The sequence below is a fragment of the Patiria miniata genome, unplaced genomic scaffold, assembly GCF_015706575.1.
Source record: "Patiria miniata isolate m_02_andy unplaced genomic scaffold, ASM1570657v1 HiC_scaffold_23, whole genome shotgun sequence".
Taxonomy (NCBI): domain Eukaryota; kingdom Metazoa; phylum Echinodermata; class Asteroidea; order Valvatida; family Asterinidae; genus Patiria; species Patiria miniata.
The window spans coordinates 5,264,204-5,288,582 of NW_024037062.1; the positions used below are offsets into that span (position 1 = coordinate 5,264,204).

Sequence of the window (24,379 nt, forward strand, 5' to 3'; positions counted from 1 at the left end):
AGCGGGACGCTGACTTGCAGTCGAGCCAGTCGCACGATGGCGGGAAGGCGCAACCAAGGGAGGTGCTGGTGGGAGCCGTTGCGGGGGCTGGGCAGGAAGTGGGAGACACTGCGGCTGTCCCAAGGTGTATTTTCAGGTGAAGTGGGAGCAGCCCAATGGCGAACCACCGGTAAGGAAGGTCGTGGTACCACGAGTGAAAGTAGACAATGTCTTGCGACTAACACATGACAATAGGACTTCAGGACATGTGGGGATCACCCGGACCATCGCACGGCTGAGACAGGCTCCGGTTTTCTGGAGGGGGATGCGACGCCAGGCAGAAGAGTTTTGTCAAAAGTGCCACAAGTGTGGGTCCAAGAAGTCACCTCCTCGACCTCTCAAGGCCCCACTTCAACAGTACCTGGTAGGGGCTCCGATGGAGCGCCTCATGATCAACCTCACGGGTCGACTCCCGAGGACGATGACAGGGAATTCATGAGCATCATGGTGGTGGCCAACTACTTTACGAAGTGGGTAGAGGCGTTTCCGATCCCGGACCAGACTGCTCAGACGGTCACCAGAGTCCTCGTCGAACAGGTCACACCCGGTTTGGAGCTCCCCTCGAGATCCACACGGATCAAGGGAGGGGGTTCGAAGCCGAGCTCTTCCAGGGCACCTGTAAGCTGCTTGGCGTCCAAAAGACCCGCACCACACCATTCCACCCCAAGTCCGACGGAATGGTGGAGCGGTTTAACCGCACAGTCAAGACGATGCTGAGCCTGTTTGTTCATGAGAACCAGGACGATTGGGACGAACACCTACCGTACGTGATGATGGTGTACCGCTCCTCCCAGCACGACGGCACAAAATTCACGCCCAACATGCTGATGTTCGGCCGAGAAGTCCGACTTCCGTTGGACCTTGTGGTTGGCCAGCCGGAGAAACCAAAGTCAGGCGCAGCAGAGCACGAATATGTGGAGGGGTTGAGGACAAAGATAGAGCGCGCCCACGAGTTTGCCCATCATCATCTGCGGAAGAGCCAGACATATCAAAAGTGACATTACGATTGTTGAGCAGAAAGTGCCAACTGTAAGCCCGGCCAACCTGTGTGGTTGTATACCCCCTCCAAGAAGGTTGGTCGCGCGCCTAAGTTGCAGTGCTGGTGGGACGGGCCCTTCGTGGTGATGCAACGGATTGACGACGTCACGTTCCGCGTGCAAAAATCCCCTCGAGCCAAAGCCAAGGTTGTTCATTCCAACGGGCTTAAGCCGTATCTGGCCGACGCCGAAGTGGACTGGTGGAGGCACGTAGCCCAGAACCTGCCAAAAGGGGGACCGCCACCAACCCAGGACCAGATTCATTGCCCACACTGTGACAAGACGTTCGGGAGGAGGGGGAACTTGCGGAGGCACCTAAACACCGCGTGTGTGGCGCTCCACCCGAAGCGCCCATACCCCTGCCAGAGAGGGTGCGGAGTTCGGTTTTTTTAGGGCCGATGTCCGCACCAGACACCACCGTTTCTGCCAAGGGAACAGCGTGGCAGTGGTGATGGGGGAGGCCGATGCGCTGGAGGTGCACGCCAGTGACGACGACATGGGACAGGCCCCGTCCCCGCCTCATCTCTCCCGGCAGGGGACCCCGGACCCACCTCCATTCGAACGATGTGGTCCGGCAGGACGGTCCCCGTCGTAGCCGCTGCCACTAAGAAGACAGGTAAGTCCCGTGTTGTCAGGGGGGCTGGGGGGCCGCGACCACCCGTAGCGGTCCTTCCAGGCTTCCCGCCCTGAACAGGACAGGTCGCCCGGTCGGCGGAGCTGGGTCCGGGCCGAGCGACCCTGCCAGCCACCACCCCGGCGGAAGCAAGCCCTGGTCGCCCCCAGCCAACACAGGCGGAGGGCGGAACGCAGACGGAACCCCCAATGTCCCCTGAGGTACCGGTCCAACCGTGGCATGGCCAGCGGAGGGTTCTGCCGGCCGGGTCTCGGATGAGTCTTCCGGACGGGACCTCGCTGTGACTGGAGACAGCCGGCGCCCTCCACCCGAGCAACACCACCAGGGAGGCCGCCACGCACATGCTGGAACCCCTGTGCGAGCATGCGCGGGACGAATGGTGGCTAGTCCATGGAGCAGACGAGGTCGGCCACCGGCTGATGCGGACACGGGTGGTCCACACCTATGAAGTGCCTGGGCGTCTCCTGCAGACGTACCAGGGACAGCAGTACGGCCAGCACTTCGTAGATCCCTCCGTGTCCGCTCAACCTTCACTGGGAGGAATGCTGCCCCCTGGAGTGCCTCCGCGCCCGCGCTACCCCGATGGCGTCCCCCGAGAGTTCTGGGAGCAGCTGTTCCGGCAAACGGAGTTCCAGCGCCGGCCGCCACCCACCAACTAAACCTTAGACTTGTTGTTTGATTTCTTGTTCTTTCCTTGCATTTTTTTTTTTGGTTGTTTTGAATGCCGTAGTAATGTTGTTGTGTCATGCGCCTCCGGGCCGGGTCTTCCTGGTTGTCCGGTTGCGGATGCCGGCGCCCTGTGTGGGACAAACAAGTTCCTCGAAGGGGGCGGTGTGGCGTCCGTGCCGGTCGGCCGCCAGAGGCCACCAGCGCAGTTCCACGGTGGAGCCGCGCAGTGGAGCCCCTGGTAGCCAGCCGGGGAGGTCCGTTCTTCCGGGCAGCGCATGCGCAGGAGTATTGTTGTGGCCTCGTTGCTGAAGAGAATAGTTGTGTTTTGTGGTGTACTTTGAGGAATATACAGCCTAGAGCCAGCAGAAACAAGTATACCTGTGTTGGAGTCCTTTTTGAGTGCGTTACATTACAATTATTTTGATGCTGCATAAAGGACGATACATAATTTTTTACAAAAACAAAATCAACGTAGGCATATGTGTGGGCTAGGAATTCTTAAAGCTGTAGTTCATCATTTTCAGCCATCCGAAAAAGTAACTGGCGTATTATTGTTGAAAAACATACTTGGTTGAAAGATACTCAGTGGACTAAACTCTCTGTGAAATTAATCTTTCTGGCCAGTAATCATTTTGAAGTAATCGACGAAAGAAGGCCTTTCCAACGGTGCGTCTTAAGACGCACCGTAGGACAATTTCAATTAGTAGTTCGTTTTGTTATTCGGCGCAGCGCGCGCAAGCATTGGCACGACGCACAGGCGCACGCGGTTGCTATAATTCGTCGGATCAGTGCGCGACATCGCGTATAGCTGCAATTCAAAACAATTCAAAACATGATTCAGCAACTTTTGGTGTCGAACAGGCTGCAGTATACAAATATAACATGGTTTGAGGGTGGACAATCGATATTCGCTCCAAGAGGTATTGGAAGTTGACAGCCGAGGGAACTAGTTTGTCAACTTCCAATACTGAGGGGAGCTAATATCGGCTGTCCACCCGAAATAAACTATGTTATATTTGTTTTACTATACCTCATACATATTTAGCGACGATTTGTTTTTTTTTCCATTTCATAAAGGAACCTCAAACAATATTTTTTTTTAAAAACTTGTCAAGTTCACCAAAAGAATCGTGTTGCTCAACTTCACTAGTTCAATAATGAAAGGTTTGCGGAAACACCATGTGTGCATAATTTCTCAACTAAGAGAATGGTTCTGAAAAGAGAAAACGGTCAGAGAATACTGACCAGAACGTCGAGTTTATATCTCTGGTTCTTTTCAGAACCATTCTCTTTATAGTTGAGAAATTATGCACACATGGTGTTTCCGCAAACCTTTCATTATTTAGTATCTCCACCATGCAAAGCCTCAAATCTTACTTCACTAGTTCAGTTCGTTTACCATACAGTGCAGATGTAAATACTATGAAGCCCGGGAATTTTTTTTTGAAATTTCCTAATTCGTTCGCACGAATTACTAATTCGTTCGCACGAATTGCTAATTCGTTCGCAGGAATTGCTAATTCGTTCGCACGAATTGCTAATTCGTTCGCAGGAATTGCTAATATATTCGCACGAATTCCTATTTCGTTCGCACGAATTCCTAATTCGTTCGCACGAATTGCTATTTCGTTCGCACGAATTACTATTTCGTGGGAACGAATTTGAAATTCTTTCGAACGAATTAGTAATATGTTCCCCTGAATTAGTAATTCGTTCGCACGAATTAGTAATTCGTTAGCACGAATTAGTAATTCGTTCGCACGAATTCCTATTCGTAATTCGTGGGAACGAATTAGTAATTCGTGCGAACGAATTACTAATTCGTTCCCACGAATTACTTATTCGTTCGCACCAATTAGTAATTCGTTCGAGCGAATTACTAATTTGTGTAAACGAATTACTAATTCGCGCGAACGAATTAGCAATTCGTGCGAATGAATTAGTAATTCGTGCGAACGAATTAGCAAACTCCAAAAAAAAAATTTCCACCCTGTCCCTTCCCGGGCTACATAAAATACAGTAGTTAAACCCCTATGTATATATTCTTTGTACAATTTTTTAGGAGGCATCTTTATTGCCATAAATATTCTCTAGTTTGGCATCATTGAGCTCGGGAAACTGTCGCATATGGGTTTAAACCCATGCGACAGTCTACTACGCGTACGTATTCACCCTGTGCGTGAATCCTCGAGCGTGCGATTGGTGAACAGCAAAAATAACATCTGGCACGTGATGGTGAATTGACCAGTGAGAGTTCGGCTATCGATCATGAATATGTATGAGGTATAGTAATACACATTGACATCGACAGTTTTACGCATATCCTGGAAGTACGCAGTGCAAACTTCAGATTGGCCCGACGCAGACCGCGCAAGGTAATGTGCGGTCCTTCTCTGAGTATTCATTGCACTCGGCGCAGGGGCGGCAAGCGAAGCATAGGAAAGAATAGGGGCACTTGGTGGCACGTACGCACCATGGAGAAAAAAATATTTTGCCAAGGTCACCCCAGACTACCGTTATAGATGATATACAAATAATAAATGTTTGTGAGTGCAATGGTAAGAATAATTTCATTCGGTGACAGATGAAATGTTCCATTCCACGAGGCGAAGCCGAGTAGAATGGAACATTCACCGAATGAAATGATTCTTTCCACTGCACGAACGTGAAACATTCATTATTTGTTTTATATATCACCTGAATAAATCCTTGTCATCTGATTGGTTGACTTCTAAAAAGCCAATTTATTCAGGTTAAAAACTGTTTAAAAGTTCGACAAGTTCATTATATTTATATAAATGCAAACTGTTCGACAGGTTAAGAAAAATCAGATTCAATTTATCTCGATTTAAAACAGCGCCACCACCAGCAGAAGTGACACCGTGCAATGGAAGTTATATTCACAGTGCAATAGAACTTCCATTGCACTGTGCGCTGCGCGCCACGCGCGCGCCGTGCGTTGGTACAAATAATTCAATGACGTGATCAACGATCCACCAATCAGATGACTGGGATTTATTCAGGTGTTGTATAAACACTTTTGTAGAACGGCCAAGTAGAACACATAAACGGAACCCCTACGTTGAAGCCGCTGACCACGCACAAACATGACTCAAAGAAAAGCATAAGGGGCGGCCAGGCATTCAGTTATGAAAGCGCTCACGACGGCAAATTCCTGTGCAAAACGCAGTCACGAAAAATTGACAAAACGGATCGCCGGTTCGTACGGGAAAATTAAGACGACCCGAAATGTCCGACCCGGCGGAAGACACCCTCTGCATTTTTCGACGGACGTGGAGCGATTTTGGCGCCGCAGGAGCCCGCGGTCTCGGATCAGGAGCAAAAATTTCTTGGAGGCCGAGTTAAACTTGCTCTTATACTTATAGATAAAATGATCGTCTTATAAAACTCATCTGCATGCTGAGATGGAGTTATTGTTTTATTGTCTTGTTGAAAGTCTGGCAATAGTCTGTTGGTGATAGGAACGAAGGATGAGTAGGTTGGATGTTACTTGGCATATTTGATGGGCTGTGGCCTAAGCTTATTGCCTTTGACAAAGATCCTACTAGAAATAACATGTTTGGCCCTCCGACTTGTGTGATTTGAGAATATATATTTCGAAATACATTTGGGTTTGTGAAGACCAATTACTCTGTCTCAAAGGGGGGATCATCAGTTGACACTAGGAGTAGAACTGTCCACGCTACAAACATGTCAACTTACATGCAATTCAGGCATCGTCCACTTGTGTTCATGGGCTTACAAGCTCAGAATGTTTGAAATCTCTATCTTTATTTGTTGTTGTCCTATTGGCTTTTAAGGAAGAAGAATAGGAGTCTTGAAGTGCTGATTTAGGAAAACTACATCTTTAATTAGCCTTCAAATGGCAACATGTGGGCTAATGCTTTTAAATGCGGATGCTTGACCATTCTGAAATCTAAAATATTAATTGCTTGGTATTTTGTCTTGGCACTGAAATTTTTTACCTTTTGGTGCACAGATATTTTGGTTTGGATGCACAGATTGTAATGTTTCTTGGGTGGTCGCTAACAACTGCCCTTGCACCAAAGGCTTAACCGAGGTTGCAGCCAAAATGCCATTCTTGTGGCTGGATTCCTAGTCTGTGGAAATTACTTGTTTTTTGTTACAATCAGCTTCATAAACTTTGTCTACTGTGCCATTAACACTGGCAAAGGATTCATAGTTTTATATTTTGGTTTATCAATTTAGTCGCACATCTGGGCCCACGTCTGGCAGTCGATTCAATGAAGGCCTGACTACAATCACCTACCAAGCCAGAGATGGAGCTGGGAATGTTGCTTATTGTTACATCAGGATCACTGTTAATGGTATGCCAATAACCACTCAGTCAGTTAGTAATTCGTGAATATGTACTGCTTTTTACCAATGATCTCCAAGTGCTTATTCCCTCTATTCACCAGCCAATGAGATCAGTTTTCGGCAGTGTACTTATTTCAGTGCAACCTATTCTCTGCACTTTAGGTACGTTATGTGGAGAGAGATATGTCTTGTCCAAGAATACAAAGACGATTCATGAAATTCTATTTGTAGATACAGCTATGAAAAGACTCAAAATTCAGAACTTGGATTCAGATTCGGGAGGTTTGTGGAGACCGTTTGTCTGTTAAATATGACATGAGTAATAAACATTATTTTTTAACCTACAGTGCTGCGATGTCCAAGTGTTGGATCAAGCAGTCATAGGTCACATAGCTGCTCCAAAACCAACAGAGCTGGCTCAGTCTGCACCTTCCACTGCTCGACTGGATACAACTTGGTTGGGTCATCCGCTGTCAGTTGTCGGACCAACCGTGTCTGGAATAGGGGATTTCCAACATGTCAAGGTAAAGAAATAGAACCTGGATAAATTCTTTTAAAAAGCCATCTTTATGACAACTGAAGGAAATGTTGTCATCAGCAAGCATTTGAGATTACATTTTCAGGTCAGCATGTCATCTGAAATTCCCAGTTCAGTAATTTGCTGAGATCCTGAGCTCAACATCATGTCAGGATCCCAGAAGAATCACACAGGTAGTGGACTAGTCCAGAAAATTTGGACTCAATACTGTGTATGAGTGTCCCAAAATTTAACGTAAAACATGGAACAAGAAAATAGACTGGCACTTGAAACAAAAAGTCAAACACCCATTTGGTATTGCATCAGTCAACTGTGTCAAAAGAAAGATATGGTACTTAGTTTTGATTTCTACACATCTCTAGATGGTGGTGCCACCAGACCACTGAATGGTCAAGCTTTTCAAACAGTTGGACATGCACTGGTCCAGTTTTACGCTTCAAAACAAAATTGCTTTGCTTCACCCTCAGGTGCAAAATTTTGAAGAAAAGTCTCCTTTAAAAATTGAATGCAGACTTCAAAATTGGCTGGTGAAATTGACTGAGGACAATTAACTTTGCCCCCAGACAATTTTGAGAATTTTGTCCACTAAAGAATGAATAAAGTTAGCTTGAATTTGCTCTGCATGTTTCTCAGCATTCTAGGTCCCAGTCTGGTGGTGGACCCAGGATATTCCAAAATTAGGGTGACTAGTTGGAATGCAAGGCCAATGAACCAAGATTAACACACTTGCGTGATTCAGTGAGCTTTAATAAGGAAATTGTTGATTTTTCCATTATGTGAATACAGTAGAACATCACCATAATCATAGAGAAATGACATGATGGGGTCCACAAGAGAATGTTCCATGCGACCATTGGCATGATACTAAAAGTTTACAAAATTGAGTCCACATGTACATGTACTTGTATACATGCATTTCCTTCCATTCAATGGCAAATGAATCCAGAATGTCTATCATTCAAATTTGCATTCATTAACTCTCATTAACTGCCTGAAGATGAAGGAAACTTCCAGCAACGTAAATGAACAGTCATGTGACAAAAATGACCAACATAGCTGCTACCGCCTGGTTGCAATGTGCACGGACAGCCCACTCCACATACACACACCAGCAGCATCTTTTCCAAAAATCATGGTGCTCTTTCGTTAATGATACGAGCAATAAAACTTCATTAACAAAATACCAGAAAATGCAAAACTTTAATGCACAAAAGGGGAGAATATATAATTGTCCTGAATTAACTCATTGAAATCTTCATTTTATATCATTGATGTTTATTTACATGTATAATTTTTATGTTTTGGCGAACAGTGAATTCATAGCCATCGTGGTGTTCCTCAAGGAACGAAACTCAGCCCCATTTGTTTCCAAATTTTGATTAACGATGCAGCTCAAGGTTCCCATTCAAAAATCTGAAAATACCTGGACAAACTCACCCTCATTGAAAATCGCACAGCCTCTTGTGAAAGTCTCATCCAAAGTGACTTAAATAATCTTAAAGTGTGGGTTGATAATAACAGTCTTAAGCTCAATCCTTCGAAATGCCAAGCTCTGCAGGTGTGTTTCAAGAAAACGTCACCACCGTTAAATGTTCTGAAAATTGGTACTGATTCACTGCGTTATGTAAGTTCTGCTAAGGTTCTGGGTATCTGGTTGCAAAATGACTTAAAATGAAACACCCATGTGAACAACATTCTTGTTAAGGCCAATAGGAAACTGTTCATGCTGAGAACATTGAAAAGATTCGGTTTTAATGTTGATGAACTGAAAGCAGTTTATGTTGGTTATTCCTTCTAGTTCTAGAGTACTGTAACGTTGTCTCAAGTCTTACACGTAAACATGTCAGTGACATTGAAATTATACAAAAAAGGGTGTGTAGGGTCATACTGGTAATAAGTACACCTCTTACAGCAATGCGCTCAAGGTCGTTAATATTGACTCGCTAGAAGACAGAAGGATAAACCATTGTACCAAATTTGCTGTCGGGCTCTTGCAAAACATGAGAACAATGTCCCATTGCCTTATGCAAACACATTTTCTTCCTTACCTGCTAGTACGTCATGATTTCAGAGAAGCCCCATACCATATTTTTTTACGCTTTTAAACGAATAACCCTTTTTTGGGAGTTAAGGATTGCGTGTTTGGGACACACACTCCCAGTCCCAGGTGTGTGTTTGCCTGCAGTCGGGGACCCCTAAGGTCCCTCTTTTGTTTGTGCTTTGACTTTTTGGGAAGGCCTCTCGCCTGTTTTGCGCACGTTGCCATGTTAGGGACCTCTGGGAGTTGGGGACCCTGTTGTCCTCTATTGCAAAAACAAAAACAAAACAAAACCCAATGCACTAAAAAATATAAAAATTAAAAAAAAAATCTTAATCTTTTAAAACGTTCATAATGATATAGTGTAATTCATGCTAATTATTGTTGTCAATGTTTTAACAGAAGGTTTTACTTAATGATTTTAATTTTAAATAAATACTGAATTCATATGCAATTTGGCCTTCGGGCCACGATTTGTGGATGAATAAACCGATCTATTTAGCTACAACAGCTAGTGTTCATTATATGAAATTCTACTGTAATAAACATTTGTCCGGTTTTTTTTTTTTATCCACCTCAGTCCCCCCACCATCCCCTGATTCCACTGTGCACACTGACATTTCCAGGTCAGCACTTTGCATAAATTAATTTTACACATTCTCCAGGTGCACCCCAGGTCAGCATTTTGTGAATATCTCCAGGTCAGCATTTTGTGAATATCTCCAGGTCAACATTTTGTGAATATTCCCAGGTCAGCATTTTGTGAATTTTCCCAGGTCTGAAATTTTTAATGTTCTCCTACCCTCCAAGATCCTTGGAGTGCACATGGCCCTCGAAAGTTGGAAGTACAAATATATCCTCCATTATTTTTCCTCATTTTGTGTGAAATTTCAACCCCAGTGCGAACTTGCAGCCCGTCATTGACAAATCTCGCTAATGGACAAATTTCCTGTACCAACTCCAACCGATGGAACAGTGTGTGTACGTTTAGGTGCAACACAGGGTATGGGTTGTCATCTGGTGGAAGCACCTACACAAGAACATGCAGTAACAGTTGGTCGGGAACGTCTCCAACTTGTACAGGTAAAATTCAATGATGTGCTACAGCTGTCCTGAATGTACGGAATACTCATAAATGTTTGATCATCAACCGAATATTCAAATAGCTTTTTGATGGTTTGAATATTTTGAAAACAAAAAACTACGCAGGTACATGTACATGGGCGTCGCGAGGGGGGGGGGGGGGGGCAAGGGGGGGCACTTGCCCCCCCCCCTGGAAAAGCAAAAAAAAAAAAAAAAAGAAAGAAAAGAAAAAAGAAAACAGTGTGTGTACGTTTAGGTGCAACACAGGGTATGGGTTGTCATCTGGTGGAAGCACCTACACAAGAACATGCAGTAACAGTTGGTCGGGAACGTCTCCAACTTGTACAGGTAAAATTCAATGATGTGCTACAGCTGTCCTGAATGTACGGAATACTCATAAATGTTTGATCATCAACCGAATATTCAAATAGCTTTTTGATGGTTTGAATATTTTGAAAACAAAAAACTACGCAGGTACATGTACATGGGCGTCGCGAGGGGGGGGGGGGGCAAGGGGGGGCACTTGCCCCCCCCCCCCCCTGGAAAAGCAAAAAAAAAAAAAAAGAAAGAAAAGGAAGAAAAAAAAGAAAAGAAAAGAAAAGAAAAAGAGGCGCGAAGACAAATTGGTGTAAATTGAATGAGTTTGGGGGGGGGGGGGGCAAAATGTCCCTGCCCCCCTCTAAAACTGATAAATCGAGAATGTGTTGAGAAATACAAGCATTTTTTGGCAAAAAAAAAAAATTGCCCCCCTCTAGAAAAAATCCTGGCGATGCCCATGTACATGTTTGCACTAGACTGTGATACTATTTTATTCTTAAAGGTGTAGTCCATAATTTGTGCATTTTGTTCGTTTGAAGCAACAATACTGCTCAAATTCTAAAGAAGGGTACCGAAGCTTGAATTGCCTTCCGCGATACCGCGTTACCGTGATAATTTATCACAGAAATCCGGAATTCAAAGATAAATCCTTCCTCGATACCGCATTACTGTGATAATTTATCACAGAAATCCTGAATTCAGAGATAATTCCTTCCTCGATACCGCGTTACCGCGATAAATTATCACAGAAATCCGGAATTCAAAGATAATCCCTTCCTCGATACCGTGTTACCGTGATAATTTCTCACAGAATCCGGAATTCAGAGATACCTGTTCCTCGATACTGCGTTACCGTGATAACTTCTCACAGAAATCCGGAATTCAAAGACAAATCGGTAACGAGGTAGGAATTATCTTTGAATTCCGGATTTCTGTGATGATTATCGCGGTAACGCAGTATCAAGGAAGGAATTATCTTTGAATTCCAGATTTCTGTGATAAGTTATCGCGGTAACGCGGTATCGAGGAAGGAATTATCTCTGAATTCAGGATTTCTGATATAAATTATCACGATAACTGGGTATCGAGGAATACGTATCTTTGAATTCTGGATTTTTGTGATAAATTATCACAGTAACACGGTATCCAGGAAGGATTTATCTTTGAATTCCGGATTTCTGTGATAAATTATCACAGTAACGCAGTATCGAGGAAGGATTTATCTTTGAATTCCGGATTTCTGTTATAAATTATCACGGTAACGTGGTATCGCGGAAGGCAATTCAAGCTTCCGTAGAAGGAAGCTGAACAGCTAACCTGATGAAGTTTCAGCTCAGCTTCAGCTGTATATTTCGAGAAAAACAACACTCTAGGATCTCGATTTCAAATCAAAAGTTGCTGAATCATGTTTTGAATTGGGCCTGAATTCAGCGCCCGAGACACGTTCTCACTGAGCTGATTGCAGCTACGCGATGTTGTGCACCGATCCGACGAATTATAGCAACCGCGCGCGTGTGCGTCATGCCATCGCTTGCGCGCACTTTGCCTATTGAAAAAAAACGAACTACTAATGGAAATTTCCAACAGTGCTTCTGAAGATGTACCATTGGAAAGGCCTTTCGTTGATTTCTTCGAAATGACAGCTTGCCAGAAAGAATAATTTCACAGGGAGTTTAGTCCCCTTACTATCTTTCAACCAAGTATGTTTTTCAACAAGAAATACACCAGTTATTTTTGGATAGCTGCAAATGATGGACTCTGGCTTTAAGTTGCAGAGCATTATTGTCAGGTGCCACTTTTTCTTTTTAAGGTAATGATTTTGTCGACGGTGGTTCATTGTTCACATCCTTTTAGTTGGTTAAAGCCCTTAATACAGTTATAAAAATACTTAATGCAAATCTGTCTAGCACCCATATCAATTGCCTCATGTACATTTGAACTGGGGCATTCTCCTTGCAAATTGACAGGCGCATACTAAATTATTCGAAAATGGACAGCCCTATGATGTGCATATGAGATTGATCATGGTTTCAATTGGTTTTTATTGTTACACATTTTTAATGTCAGTTCATTCAATATAGGGGTGCATATTAAAATATATATATTAAAATATGTTTCAAGTTTCCGTCTGAAAGGTGAGATGTTTTCTGTCTCTCTGAGAACTACTGAGAAACAGTTCCAGAGCTGGGGTTCAACATTTAAAAAAGCTCTGTCACCGTAACTGGCAAGGCAAGCTTAGGCAAGTTAAAGCAGTTGGTCAGATAACCTTGAGTCACATCTGACAGTGTGAAGCTCAGAGGCTGTAATAGGTTTGCAGGTAGGTTGGAGCATAAACATGTGATGAAGTTGAATTTGAAGAGAATGATCTGTTAAAAAAAGTATAGCTTTGAAGCAAGCTGAGTTCATCAATGTGTTACGAATCAGTCACAAATTGAAGATTTGAAACAGGTGAGGGCCTGGTCTCAGATGTCTGATAATGGCCCAAGCTGAAGGTCAAGTCCATTATTGGAGATGCATCTATTTAGGTCTGTAATGATTGTTTGATTGACTATTCAGCAACATTTTTCTGTTACATTGTGGCTAATTCCTTTCAGAAGCTGCCAAAGCATGGGCTTCCTAAACAAATGACAAAAAGAAAGCAAACCTCTAATATTCCACAAACGAAACTCTGGGACAAACACAGTGGAGGATGTACATGCTGAAAATAATAACAAGACCAATTATACTCCGACTCTTGAAAGCCTCTCTAAGGTCCCTCTTTCTCTTCTTTTCCCCAGGGAATACAGGTCTAGAGCTTGCAGTCTTTCTTGATGATGTAATGATGGCTGGCAAGGATTTTTTGTCAATAAAATATCAGCCACTTGATTAACTGAAACTGTAACTGAATGATTTAATCGCTTGAATAACAAATGTAAACGTCTGTGCTGCCTAACCTTTTTCAACATCGCCATTGTCTCTTTTAGATAAACGGGCACCAAGAATAACCTGCCCAAGCTCTATCTCTGTCGAAGCAGAGGACAGACTGACCAGTGCTGTGGTCACCTGGGTTGTACCAGTGGCTTCGGATAATGTACCGTCAGGCTTGACAGTTACTCGGACACGAGGCAGAGCCCCAGGCAGTCGCTTCAATCAAGGGTCTCATGCAATACGGTACAGGGCTGCAGATGCTGCAGGCAATAGGCGAGACTGTACTTTCTCTGTAATTGTCAGAGGTATGTACTTGTGTATTCTCAAAGTCAATTTCCTATTCAGTTCTTATGATTGATTGATACCACAATGTGTTAACCTATACTACATTGTATTACATTGTGTTTTTTTTTTCACTGAAAAATCCATTAAACCATATAGTGCTGAGCCAGTTTTGAGTGCTACAGTTAGTAATAGGCAGAGTAGTTTAGCGAGGGTTAAAAGATTAGTCAATTCTCAGAAGAGATTCTACAGAGCTTTAACTAGCAAACATGGCTAACAAAGCCAGCTGATCGGTTTCATGTCTGTGAAGTATATTAACCCTAACTCTACCTAAAGCTACAAAATACTACTAGTAGTAAACTGTAGTATGCAGTACTTCAGCTTATAAGTGGGCACATCAATCCTAGTATTTTCTAGTATTTGGTACCTGCATACGTATTTTCGTAGTACTTATATGTGGTACTTTACCCCAAATGAACTTTTTTGGGGTTAGGGTTAAGGTGGTAAATAATATCACACCTTAACCTCATACAGGTGATTCACTACAAATGTTCATGAGTGAATTGTAAAGCAGATTTCCTTTTCTTTCCTTTTTTTTGTGGCCGGGATATTTGGAGTTGTATATCATTACAGTATCATTACTCCGGACAGATTTGGAATTGATTCCAAAACCATGGGACTCATCCAAATGACTTGACTTGGGTGACTTACTTAAACAACATTTACTACATCCACAGTGATAACATGCACACCAGTCCCTCATAGTGGAAACCACCTGCAGGTCAGCTGTCCCCATAGGCATATCAAGGGGGCTACCTGCACATTTGCATGTGACACTGGGTACCAATTAGTTGGTACTGGGAGCTCTACCTGCCGGACTAGTGGATCATGGAGTGCATCTCAACCAAGCTGTCAAGGTAAATCAGACAACCAAACTGCATTATTAATTGCAATAGGAGTCTGAAATGTAGTACAATTAACCTTACTTGTACATCTGAATTTCTATTTAATCTCTTTAACATTGAGCAGCAGAATAGTGATGTAATCTTGAATGTATATAGAACAGAATAGAATAGAAAATACTTTATTAATCCATCAACAATAAGGAAATTACATTTGCTCACTGGTACAATAAAAAAAAGAATTAGTATTTGGCCTATACAATTAAAGTGATACAATGGAAAACATAAACTAGAACTATGTCTGTTCAATGAACAGAACATCAGCTTTTTTGCAATTTAAAAAAATATATATATATATTTAAGAAATATAGTTGAAAATGCATGAAAAATCGTAAAGTAATTGACCGATTACATGATTATGACGTAACTTCAGATTTTGCATACAAATAACATTATCTTACAAAAAAGGAAATCTTCACAAAGAGATGTTGATAATTACACAAAAAAATAAATATATTTATTAACACTATCTACTAAATACACGGGAATTCAATGAATGGGGAGGTACGTATTTAGCCAATGTGTTTATTAGCCTCTAATTACTTTTCAATATAAAACTATAACCTGAGAGTTTCCTGAAGGTCAGTTCTAAAACAGTTCACTGTTGGTGAGTGTCGGTCCAGTGGCCCACGAAGGGATCGTTGCACTGACAGTGCGGTGGTGGATGATGCTAGTGTGGCGGATCTCGATTTTCTCGAGAAGTGACGGTCTCGAGAACCCTCCAGACGAGCGGCAGTCCAGATGGTCCTAGGGCGATAATCCGTTTGGAGACTGTCTGTCGCCGCACGTAACTAATTTCCCCTTATATTGTTCGAACGATAAATCTACCCAACCAGACAATAAGTGGGACCCAGACACACAAGCTAAAGCTTCAAGAAGTCTCTTTATTCAGCCATGCAACAACTGCAGTTCCTTTACTAAAAATGCCTCAACAAAAGGCAAGTACTTAAAAAGATGAGGGTTTCCTTAAGGGGAAGGGTTTCCTTAAGGAAAGGGGTTTCCTTAAGGGAAGGGATTTCCTGAAGGGAAAGGGAGTTTCTCAAGGAAGGGGGTTTCCTAGGCTCCAGACGACCCTCCGAGGTCTCCCGAAGGCAGATGCCGATCCTCCTGATGAGCTCGACCCTTCGTCTCCCGCGAGGCAGTTGTCATTCCGGATACCTTAGAAATGGGTTCCTCAAGGAAGGGGGTTTCCTTAAGGGAAAGGGAGTTCTTTAAGGGAAGGGGCTTCTTAAGGGAAGGGATTTCCTTAAGGGAAAGGGAGTTTCTCAAGGAAGGGGGTTTCCTAGGCTCCAGACGACCCTCCGAGGTCTCCCGAAGGCAGATGCCGATCCTCCTGATGAGCTCGACCCTTCGTCTCCCGCGAGGCAGTTGTCGATCCCGATACGTTAGGAAATGGGCTCCCAAGGGAAAGGGTTTACTTAAGGGAAGGGGTTTCCGTAAGGGAAAGGGGGTTTCTTAAGGGAATGGATTTACTTTAGGGAAAGGGTTTCCGTAAGGGAAAATAAGTTTCTTAAAGGGAATTAGTTTCCTTAAGGGAACGGATTTCCTTAAGGGAAAGAGACTTTCTTATCGATAGTCAACAGTAAAAGTGCTTCACTAAGATCTGCCAAGTATGTCTTCTAAAGCAAATGGAGAATTCCTGCACAGAGGTGACAAGAATAAACCCAAATATGCTGTCTTCAATCGAACGAGTATTAAGCTTCACTTAATCAAGTAAATCCAAGGATCAATTCCACAATTGCACCACTATTTATAAAAGAAAAGGAGTGTGTAACATTAACAATACAGCAGCTCAACACTCACGGTAAGATTTGCGGTCACTCCCCGACACAACACTCTGTCTGTCTCCACGAGGCTTTTCTTAGACTGCCACTCTACGGCGCGCCAAAACAGTCTGGCCAGAATGCGCGCGAACGCTGCCTTATATACCCCATTCTAAAAATAGCGCAAAAGCTATGGCGGGCAAACGAAACATATAAAAAGTATGGAGCGCCGAATACATTTCGTTACACAGCCCCCCTCTCAAGTTCAGACCGTCCCGGTCTTTAAAACTAATACAACTTCAAAACGAAATGAAGAAGGCGCTCGTCTTATACAATATAAAACAAATGTTTTAACTTTATACAAATATAAGGCGCCTTGACTGCAAAGGCAATCCTTAAGGTCTCCTTAAGGACACTCACTTAAGGCACTAGATAATGAACGATCTATATCAAAAATAAAGTACAAGCCACTCTTCTGGGGTTTACTTAAAGGTAATCGAAAGGTAAATCTTGAATATAAACTTCCTGACCTGAAGGCAAATCTTTCCTCAACGTAAACAGTAATAAAACCTCTCTCCTAGCGACTTCATAAAAATGTAACAAGATGTTCTCATAAAGTAGATAACATTTTAACAATGCAACTTTGTTTTTCTCTTCTTTCTAATAAACACCTTAAAGATCACAACAGGCAATAATAAGGCACAATCTTGAATACAAAATGTTCCTTCTTTACACAGTTACCTACTGCAGTAATATCGCACACATTGATCGTTGGTGACACTTCTTCATATAAGTTTACAAAAATAAAGTCTCTGTTTTCGAAACAAACGCAGGAGCTAACTTGCTCCAGTTATTTCACAAAAGGTAAAGAAAATAAACACAATCAACTTCAAAGTACAAAAAACTACAAGTTATAAAAATATCCTTAATGTGATCAAGTTTCGGCGAACGAGCTATCTTTAATCAAAAACAAAACCGGCTTCGAAGGTCACGTCGTAGATCCTTTCTGTTATTTCTTCTGAGATCTTGACCCCACCATGGAAGATGCTGCGTGTCGAAACTTCTTGCAGTCGCTGCACCCTACCCACCATCATCCTCTCCAAGTCGGTCGTAGAGGCTGGCTTTGCAGTGGCACCAGGGTCACCATCAACTTTATACATCCTTGCAGATGCTGGCTTGGCTTCCAGCTGACGTCTTGACTGCTCAGAACTACTCAGCAGTTTCAGCGTACTTCCCTTCAATACTCGGCCTACATCTACTCGAGTAGAAACATGCTCAGGTGACAGGCTTCCTTCGCTCTCCTGGCTCTTGGACTTACTATTTATCTGTAAGTCGAGGCTGTCCTCACTGTCGCTGCTCGACTCCAATTCTTTCGCAAGCAGTTGTAGCATGCCTCTGGGTTTCCCCCGGACAGGAACACAAGGAACAGCAGGAACCTCGCTGCTTGGGCACTGGTCAATCAGGGAATTTGATGCAGGGGATAGAGATCAAGTGTTCCGGGGTACTTGGATTCTGGTTGATGCCACTTGCCGCTTTCCTTGGAGAATCTTTTGGAGTCGTTGGAGGTGTCTTGTCCTTCCTCCTTGGTGTGTTCTGGCGTTTCTTTGGATCTGGTTGCTCCCGCGGCTCTGACTGCTTCCGCTTAGATCCGGCCTGGGGTACTTGAGTTGGAGTTTTTGATACTTCCCTAGGTGGTCTGGTCTCCGTGTGTGTACCCTTCCTACCCTCTCTCGACTTCAGTGCTGTATCCTGTTTATCCTTACTCATCCTGTGGTGTCTTTCGTCCGTGGTTTCTGCAGGAATGTCCGCCACCTCATCCACGGCTGACGGATGGTGCTCACGGTAGTGGGCTCTTAAGTTGTCCTTCCGAGTGTAATGACGTTCACAAAGATTGCAGAAGAACATTATCTTAGTTTCATGCATCTGCGCATGCTTCTCCAAGCTCTTCTTGTATACAAATGATTCGCCACAAACGTTGCAGCGAAGGATCTTCACCTCGTGCCAGTCTTTTGGCCTGGTAAGACAAAATTGAAACAAAAATATGGCATTTGTTATTATCAAAATGGCGAGTGCAAATCTTTCCCACTACTACCCTTACTCCAGGTATCGTTTGGGGCGCTTACGTTCCCTCTTAGGATTCCTTCTTCCCACCGAACCCATTCCTTGGGGAGCAATATTAAACCCTATCTCCTTCGACTGTCCGTGTGTTTTTAGCCTTTCAGAATGCTGTATGTCTTCCCTATTTTGCTGGTTTTGTGAATTGGCCTTCTTGGCCTTTCCAGACGTAGACCCTTCAGGCAGATCTTGTGTCTCAGCCCATCCAGGTAGGTCCTGCGACTCAGCCCCAATAGGCAGGTCCTGCGACTCAGCCCCTTCAGGCAGGTCCTGCGACTCAGCCCCTTCAGGCAGGTCCAGCGACTCAACCTCTTCGGGAAGGTCCAGCGACTCAGCCTCTTCGGGATGGTCCAGCGACTCAGCCCTTCCAGGCCATGCACGTTTCCAGGGATCTAGTGGTTTCCCCTTGTATGGTTTCAATCTGTCACAGTGGATGACTTCAGTTTTTCCTCCACGCCGCTTTTGAATCCGGAACGTTACATCTGAAAGTTTGTCTTGAATCAGATATGGGCCTTCCCACCGACATTGTAGTTTGGGCGAGATTCCCTTCTTCTTTGCAGGGTTATACTTCCAGGCAAACTGGCCTGGCAAGTACACCTCCTTGCACGTCCTCCTGTTGTAATTAAGTTTCTGTCTTCTAGCGCTTTTTCCAAGCTGTTCCCGAGCTCTGTCATGTGACGCTTGGATCCTCTGCCTCATTTCCATCGGATAGTCTAGGTACGCTCCATCACTCGCCTCCCCATTGAGTGGAGGTTGTTCCGTAGTGAGATCTATCGGCAAATGTACTTCGCGGCCAAACATCATCATGTTTGGGCTTTCTCCTGTCGATTCCTGCGGGGTAGTCCTGTAAGCCATGGTGGCGAAAGGCAGTCCCCGGTCCCAATCCCTTGAGTCACCAATTGCCTTCATGTGTGTGGCAACTATATTGACCAATGTACGGTTGAACCGTTCTACTAATCCGTCACTCTTCGGGTTATATGGTGTTGTCCGAGTTTTATCAATCCCCAAGATCTCACACACCTTAGCGATCAGCCTAGATTCGAAATTCCTTCCCTGGTCGGTATGCAGGGTTTGGGGGACCCCGAACCTACATACAAATTCTTCCACGAACCTTGAAGCGACAGTTTCCGCCTGCTCGTTGGGCAGGGCATATGCTTCAAACCACTTAGTAAAGTAGTCTCCTATGACAAGGATGTAGCGGTTGCCGTTCTGTGTTACGGGAAACGGTCCAACAATGTCCATAGCCACACGTTCCATAGGTGTTCCCACCAGATGTTGTTGCAAGGGTGCCCTTCTCTTCTTACTCGGAGACTTCCTGCGCGCACAGAGATCACATTGCCTGATAAACGATCTGGTATCTGTTGCCAGTCCTGGCCAAAAGAATTTCACCCGCACCTTTGCCATTGTCCTCTTACAGCCAAGGTGTCCACTAGTTATCCCTGAGTGAAGCTCCTGCAGGATTTCCTGGCGTAACTCAGGTGGCACAACCGTCTGCCATCGCACTTCACGTCCACTGTCTGATTCCCAGCGCCGCACAAGAACTCCTTCTTGCATTTCAAATTGATCCCATTGAAACCAATACGCCTTTCTTATCCCAGATTCTGCTGATACTGCTTCCCACTCTGGGCGTGGTTCTCCTTCCTCCTTGTACATCATGATCCAACGCATCGACTCGTCCTTGAGCTGAGCAGCCCTCCAGTCCTTCCACGTTGTCTTCGGTACTAAGCCGACTGCGCACGAATATGCTTCGCGTCCCTTGGTTTCCTTGGATGGATCCTCTGGATCCTGGTCCTCCGTATGATTTTCTCTGCCACATTGTGAGCACGGCCTCCGAGACAAGCTGTCTGCGTTCTGATGGGATCTTCCCGCACGGTGCACAATTTCAAAGTCGTATTCTCCTAAAACCTGCAACCACCTCGCGACCTGACCCGAGGGGTCCCGGAAATTTGTCAGCCACCTTAATGCGCCATGGTCCGTCCTAATGGTTATCCGTCGTCCATAAATATATGGCCGGAAATACTTCACAAAAGTGACCACCGCGAGCAGTTCCCGCCTTGTTACGCAGTAATTTATCTCGGCTTTCTTAAGGACCTTACTGGCGTAGGCGATAACGTGCTCCCTCCCATCCAATTTCTGTGATAGCACTCCTCCGATCCCGAAGGCGCTCGCGTCCGTGTCCAAAATGAGCTCACTGTCTGACTGAAGGTATGTGAGGATGGGAGCTCTTGTGAGTCGTTCCTTAAGCTCATCAAACGATTCCTGGCATTTGGCTGTCCAGTTGAAATCTCTTCCCTTTTCGGTCAACTGATGCAGTGGCCTCGCGATTTTAGCGAATCCCTCCACGAATCTCCTATAATAGGATGCTAATCCGAGAAAGCTACGAACTTCCTTCACTGATTGAGGTTTGGGCCACTCTTGTACAGCTCGAATCTTCTCCTGGTCCGTTCCAATGCCCTCTGATGATACGATATGACCTAGGTAATGGACTTTTCGCTTGAAAAGGTCACATTTGCTTGGCTTGAGCTTAAGCCCAGCGTCCAAGAGGCGTTGAAACACAGCCTCCAGGCGGCTAATTTCTGCAGGGATGGATTTGCTAAAGACTATCACGTCGTCTAGATAAACCAGAAGGGTCTCCCAGTGTAAGCCACGCAACACACGCTCCATTAGCCTTTCAAAGGTGGATGGCGCATTACACAGCCCAAAGGGCATAACGCGCCATTGGTAAAGACCTCCCCTGACGACGAAGGCAGACTTCTCCTGAGCTTCAGGATCAAGGGCCACCTGCCAGTATCCAGAGGCCAGGTCCAGGGTTGAAAACCATTGTGCACCAGAAAGGGCATCGAGTGAATCATCAATCCTTGGGATTGGATACGAGTCCTTTATAGTAAGTGCATTCAACCGCCGATAGTCGATACACAGCCTTTTTGTGCCGTCCTTTTTTCTCACCAAGACCACGTTTGAAGCCCAGGGACTGTTTGAATGTTCGATTTTTCCCCCTTTGAGTAACTCTTTAACCTGTTTGTCGATTTCCTCCTGTTCTACTGCGGGGTATCTTCTTGGTCTCTCACGTAGGGGCCTGGCATCCCCTGTTTCAATCCTATGCCTGAATACCTCTGTTTTCCCAATATCGTCAGCGCCCTTGGAAAATATTCCCTTGTATTTGCACAACAAACGTGCAATCTCCCTATGGTACTCCAGAGGTACCCCATCAATGGCTCTTTCATATAGCTCTTCCATATGTTCTGGTATCGGCTCAGCGGGACTCGCTGCTTCTGTGTGTTGACGTTTCTCCACGTCCTCCTCTGTCACCGAAGCTAAGTATCCGGCAACGCTCCCTTCCTTCACGACGCATGTTCGCCTCCCAGGGTTGAATACCCGAATCGGTAACCCGTCCTCCTGAGGTTTCACTAAAAGTCTCGCTACTATGAGTCCCTTGGCTGCAAGTTCACTCCCTTCGGCTGGCTCCATCAGACCCAATCCAGAGAATCCTGCGACCACTCTGCCGGTAACCAGGGCTTCATGCCCTCCAGGAACCGTGGTCGTTTCCTGCACGATGACTCTAGCACACAGATTTGCTCCTTCTTTGTCCATACAGCGGACCCTTTCCCCGTTCAGGTCCAGCACGGAATTTCCAAAATCCAATTTCCCGTTAGTGGTTCTAAGAAAATCAATTCCTAGTATCCCTTCCACAGCAACGTCAGCAAATATTGCATGTACAGGGCAGGTTGTCCTACCCACCCGAATGTCAAGCCAGGCACTCCCAACAGCGTTAACGGGGCTTCCATCTACGCTATATAGTTTCCCTCCGTCCGTTGTGAGTACCGGCCGTGCCTGGGGTTCCATCCTGTTATACAATGCTGTCGACAAGACAGTATCAGTTGCCCCTGTATCGATCAAAAGATGAGCCTGCAGTCCCCTGACAACCGCAGACACGAACAAACCCCCCATTTGTCTGAATGATCCAATAATTGCTCCCTTTGTTTCTCGCTGCTCGCTTACAAAGGCTTTTGTTTGTCCTCCACCATCACTTCCTTCGTTGCTTGGCCCTGGCTCTCTGGCAGCCTCCCCATGGGCCACTGGGATGGCTGAACTCCGTTTCCCTGCCGTGATGTTCTCCTCTCATTAGGCTCAGGACAGTCCCTGGCGAAATGTCCCTTGCGTTTACAATTGTAACACGCATCCTCTGCACCTGCCTTGCGACGGCTATATTTGGCTTCCTTGGCTTGCCTTGCGCCCAAGTCCTTTTGGGATGGAATTTCCTTCGTCCCGGTCCTTTCCTGTAAAAGGGAGTGGATACTCCTAATAGCCTGGCTCATTTCCTCCCGATTCTCCTGAATCTCCCTCTTCAGGCTCTCCATTGACGAATTCCCTTCCGTTTCTATCACTCTGGCGTACTTCCTTGCTTTGTCTCCGGCCCTTCTTTCTTCTGTCCTTAGGAAGCTCTCAGTCGCCAAGGCGGCTTTGATCGAATTGTCTAGCGTATCAGGCATCGACCTGAATATCCCTTCTCTGATAGCTCGGTCGGTGATCGCGTCCATAAAGTGTCCTTTGGCAAGGCGCTCCTTGCTTTCATCCGAAAATTCTGGGTATGCCAGTGCTGCCAATTCCCTTATGCTCTGCCCGAGTTCCTGAAGACTTTCTTTTTCCCCTTGCCTACGATGGCGCAATTCCATTAGGTGAAAATCAGCCTGTTGGCCCGGTCCAAACCTCTGGTCTAGTCGACTAAAGAGCTCCTTGAGTGAGGGCTCCTTACCTCCTGATTGGCACCCGAGTACCTTCAGGGCAGGACCCTGAAGACTCGCTGCCAGGAATACAGCTGCCTGTTTGTCGTCCCAGCCATTGGCTTTACGACATGCCTTGAAATGCTCCTTATAGTCCTTCCATGGGACCTTTCCAGTAAACCTATCAGGGCAGATGTTGGGTTTCTTAAGCACGCCTTCCTTTGGTGCTTCTGTTTCCTTATCCAGGGGTGGCGACTTGCCCTCATCCTTCTCCTTTGCTGGTTGCACTGTTTTGGCTGCAACCTCTTTCTCCTTTCCTGTTATCGACACAACTGTGTTAGCAGGAGTCCGTAATCCCGTCCTAGGAGTTGTCCTGAAGGTGCTGGAGACTGCAGGGCTTGGTGTATCGAAAAACAACTCTGGGGTGTCCACCCCTGTCATCCCTTCTGGACTCTGTTTTCTTCCTCTTTCCTCTAGTAAAGATCGCATGCTGATGAGCTCCTCTTCGAGAATCCTCTTGTCCTCAAGTGCGTCCCTCAACATGGTCTCCCCTCTGTCTGCCTCGATCCGAAGAATAGCTATTTCCTCCTCAAATAGTCCAATGTCCTTAGCATCCATATTTTAAGTCCAGTCTCCCCTATGTGGTAAGTAAATCTATCGTAGGGTTGGTTAAATGAAACCAATGAGAATAATTTGTTACGCCTTATCCCACTTCTGACACCAATGTGGCGGATCTCGATTTTCTCGAGAAGTGACGGTCTCGAGAACCCTCCAGACGAGCGGCAGTCCAGATGGTCCTAGGGCGATAATCCGTTTGGAGACTGTCTGTCGCCGCACGTAACTAATTTCCCCTTATATTGTTCGAACGATAAATCTACCCAACCAGACAATAAGTGGGACCCAGACACACAAGCTAAAGCTTCAAGAAGTCT

General features: G+C 45.2%; 1 protein-coding gene across 2 annotated transcripts in view; it reads left to right on the plus strand.

The window, feature by feature from the left end:
- The window catches only part of LOC119731231 (sushi, von Willebrand factor type A, EGF and pentraxin domain-containing protein 1-like), a 131,834-nt gene that overhangs the window by 46,761 nt on the left and 60,694 nt on the right, over positions 1 to 24,379 (plus strand). Inside the window, exons 4-9 of one of the 2 annotated variants that reach the window (XM_038204320.1) lie at positions 6,610 to 6,728; positions 7,068 to 7,244; positions 10,197 to 10,287; positions 10,636 to 10,727; positions 13,661 to 13,909; positions 14,624 to 14,803. In XM_038204320.1, the coding sequence (XP_038060248.1) occupies positions 6,610 to 6,728; positions 7,068 to 7,244; positions 10,197 to 10,287; positions 10,636 to 10,727; positions 13,661 to 13,909; positions 14,624 to 14,803 (908 nt within the window). Of the gene's footprint in view, positions 1 to 6,609; positions 6,729 to 7,067; positions 7,245 to 10,196; positions 10,380 to 10,635; positions 10,728 to 13,660; positions 13,910 to 14,623; positions 14,804 to 24,379 lie in introns of both variants that reach the window. The other variant, XM_038204319.1, reaches the window with a different exon arrangement.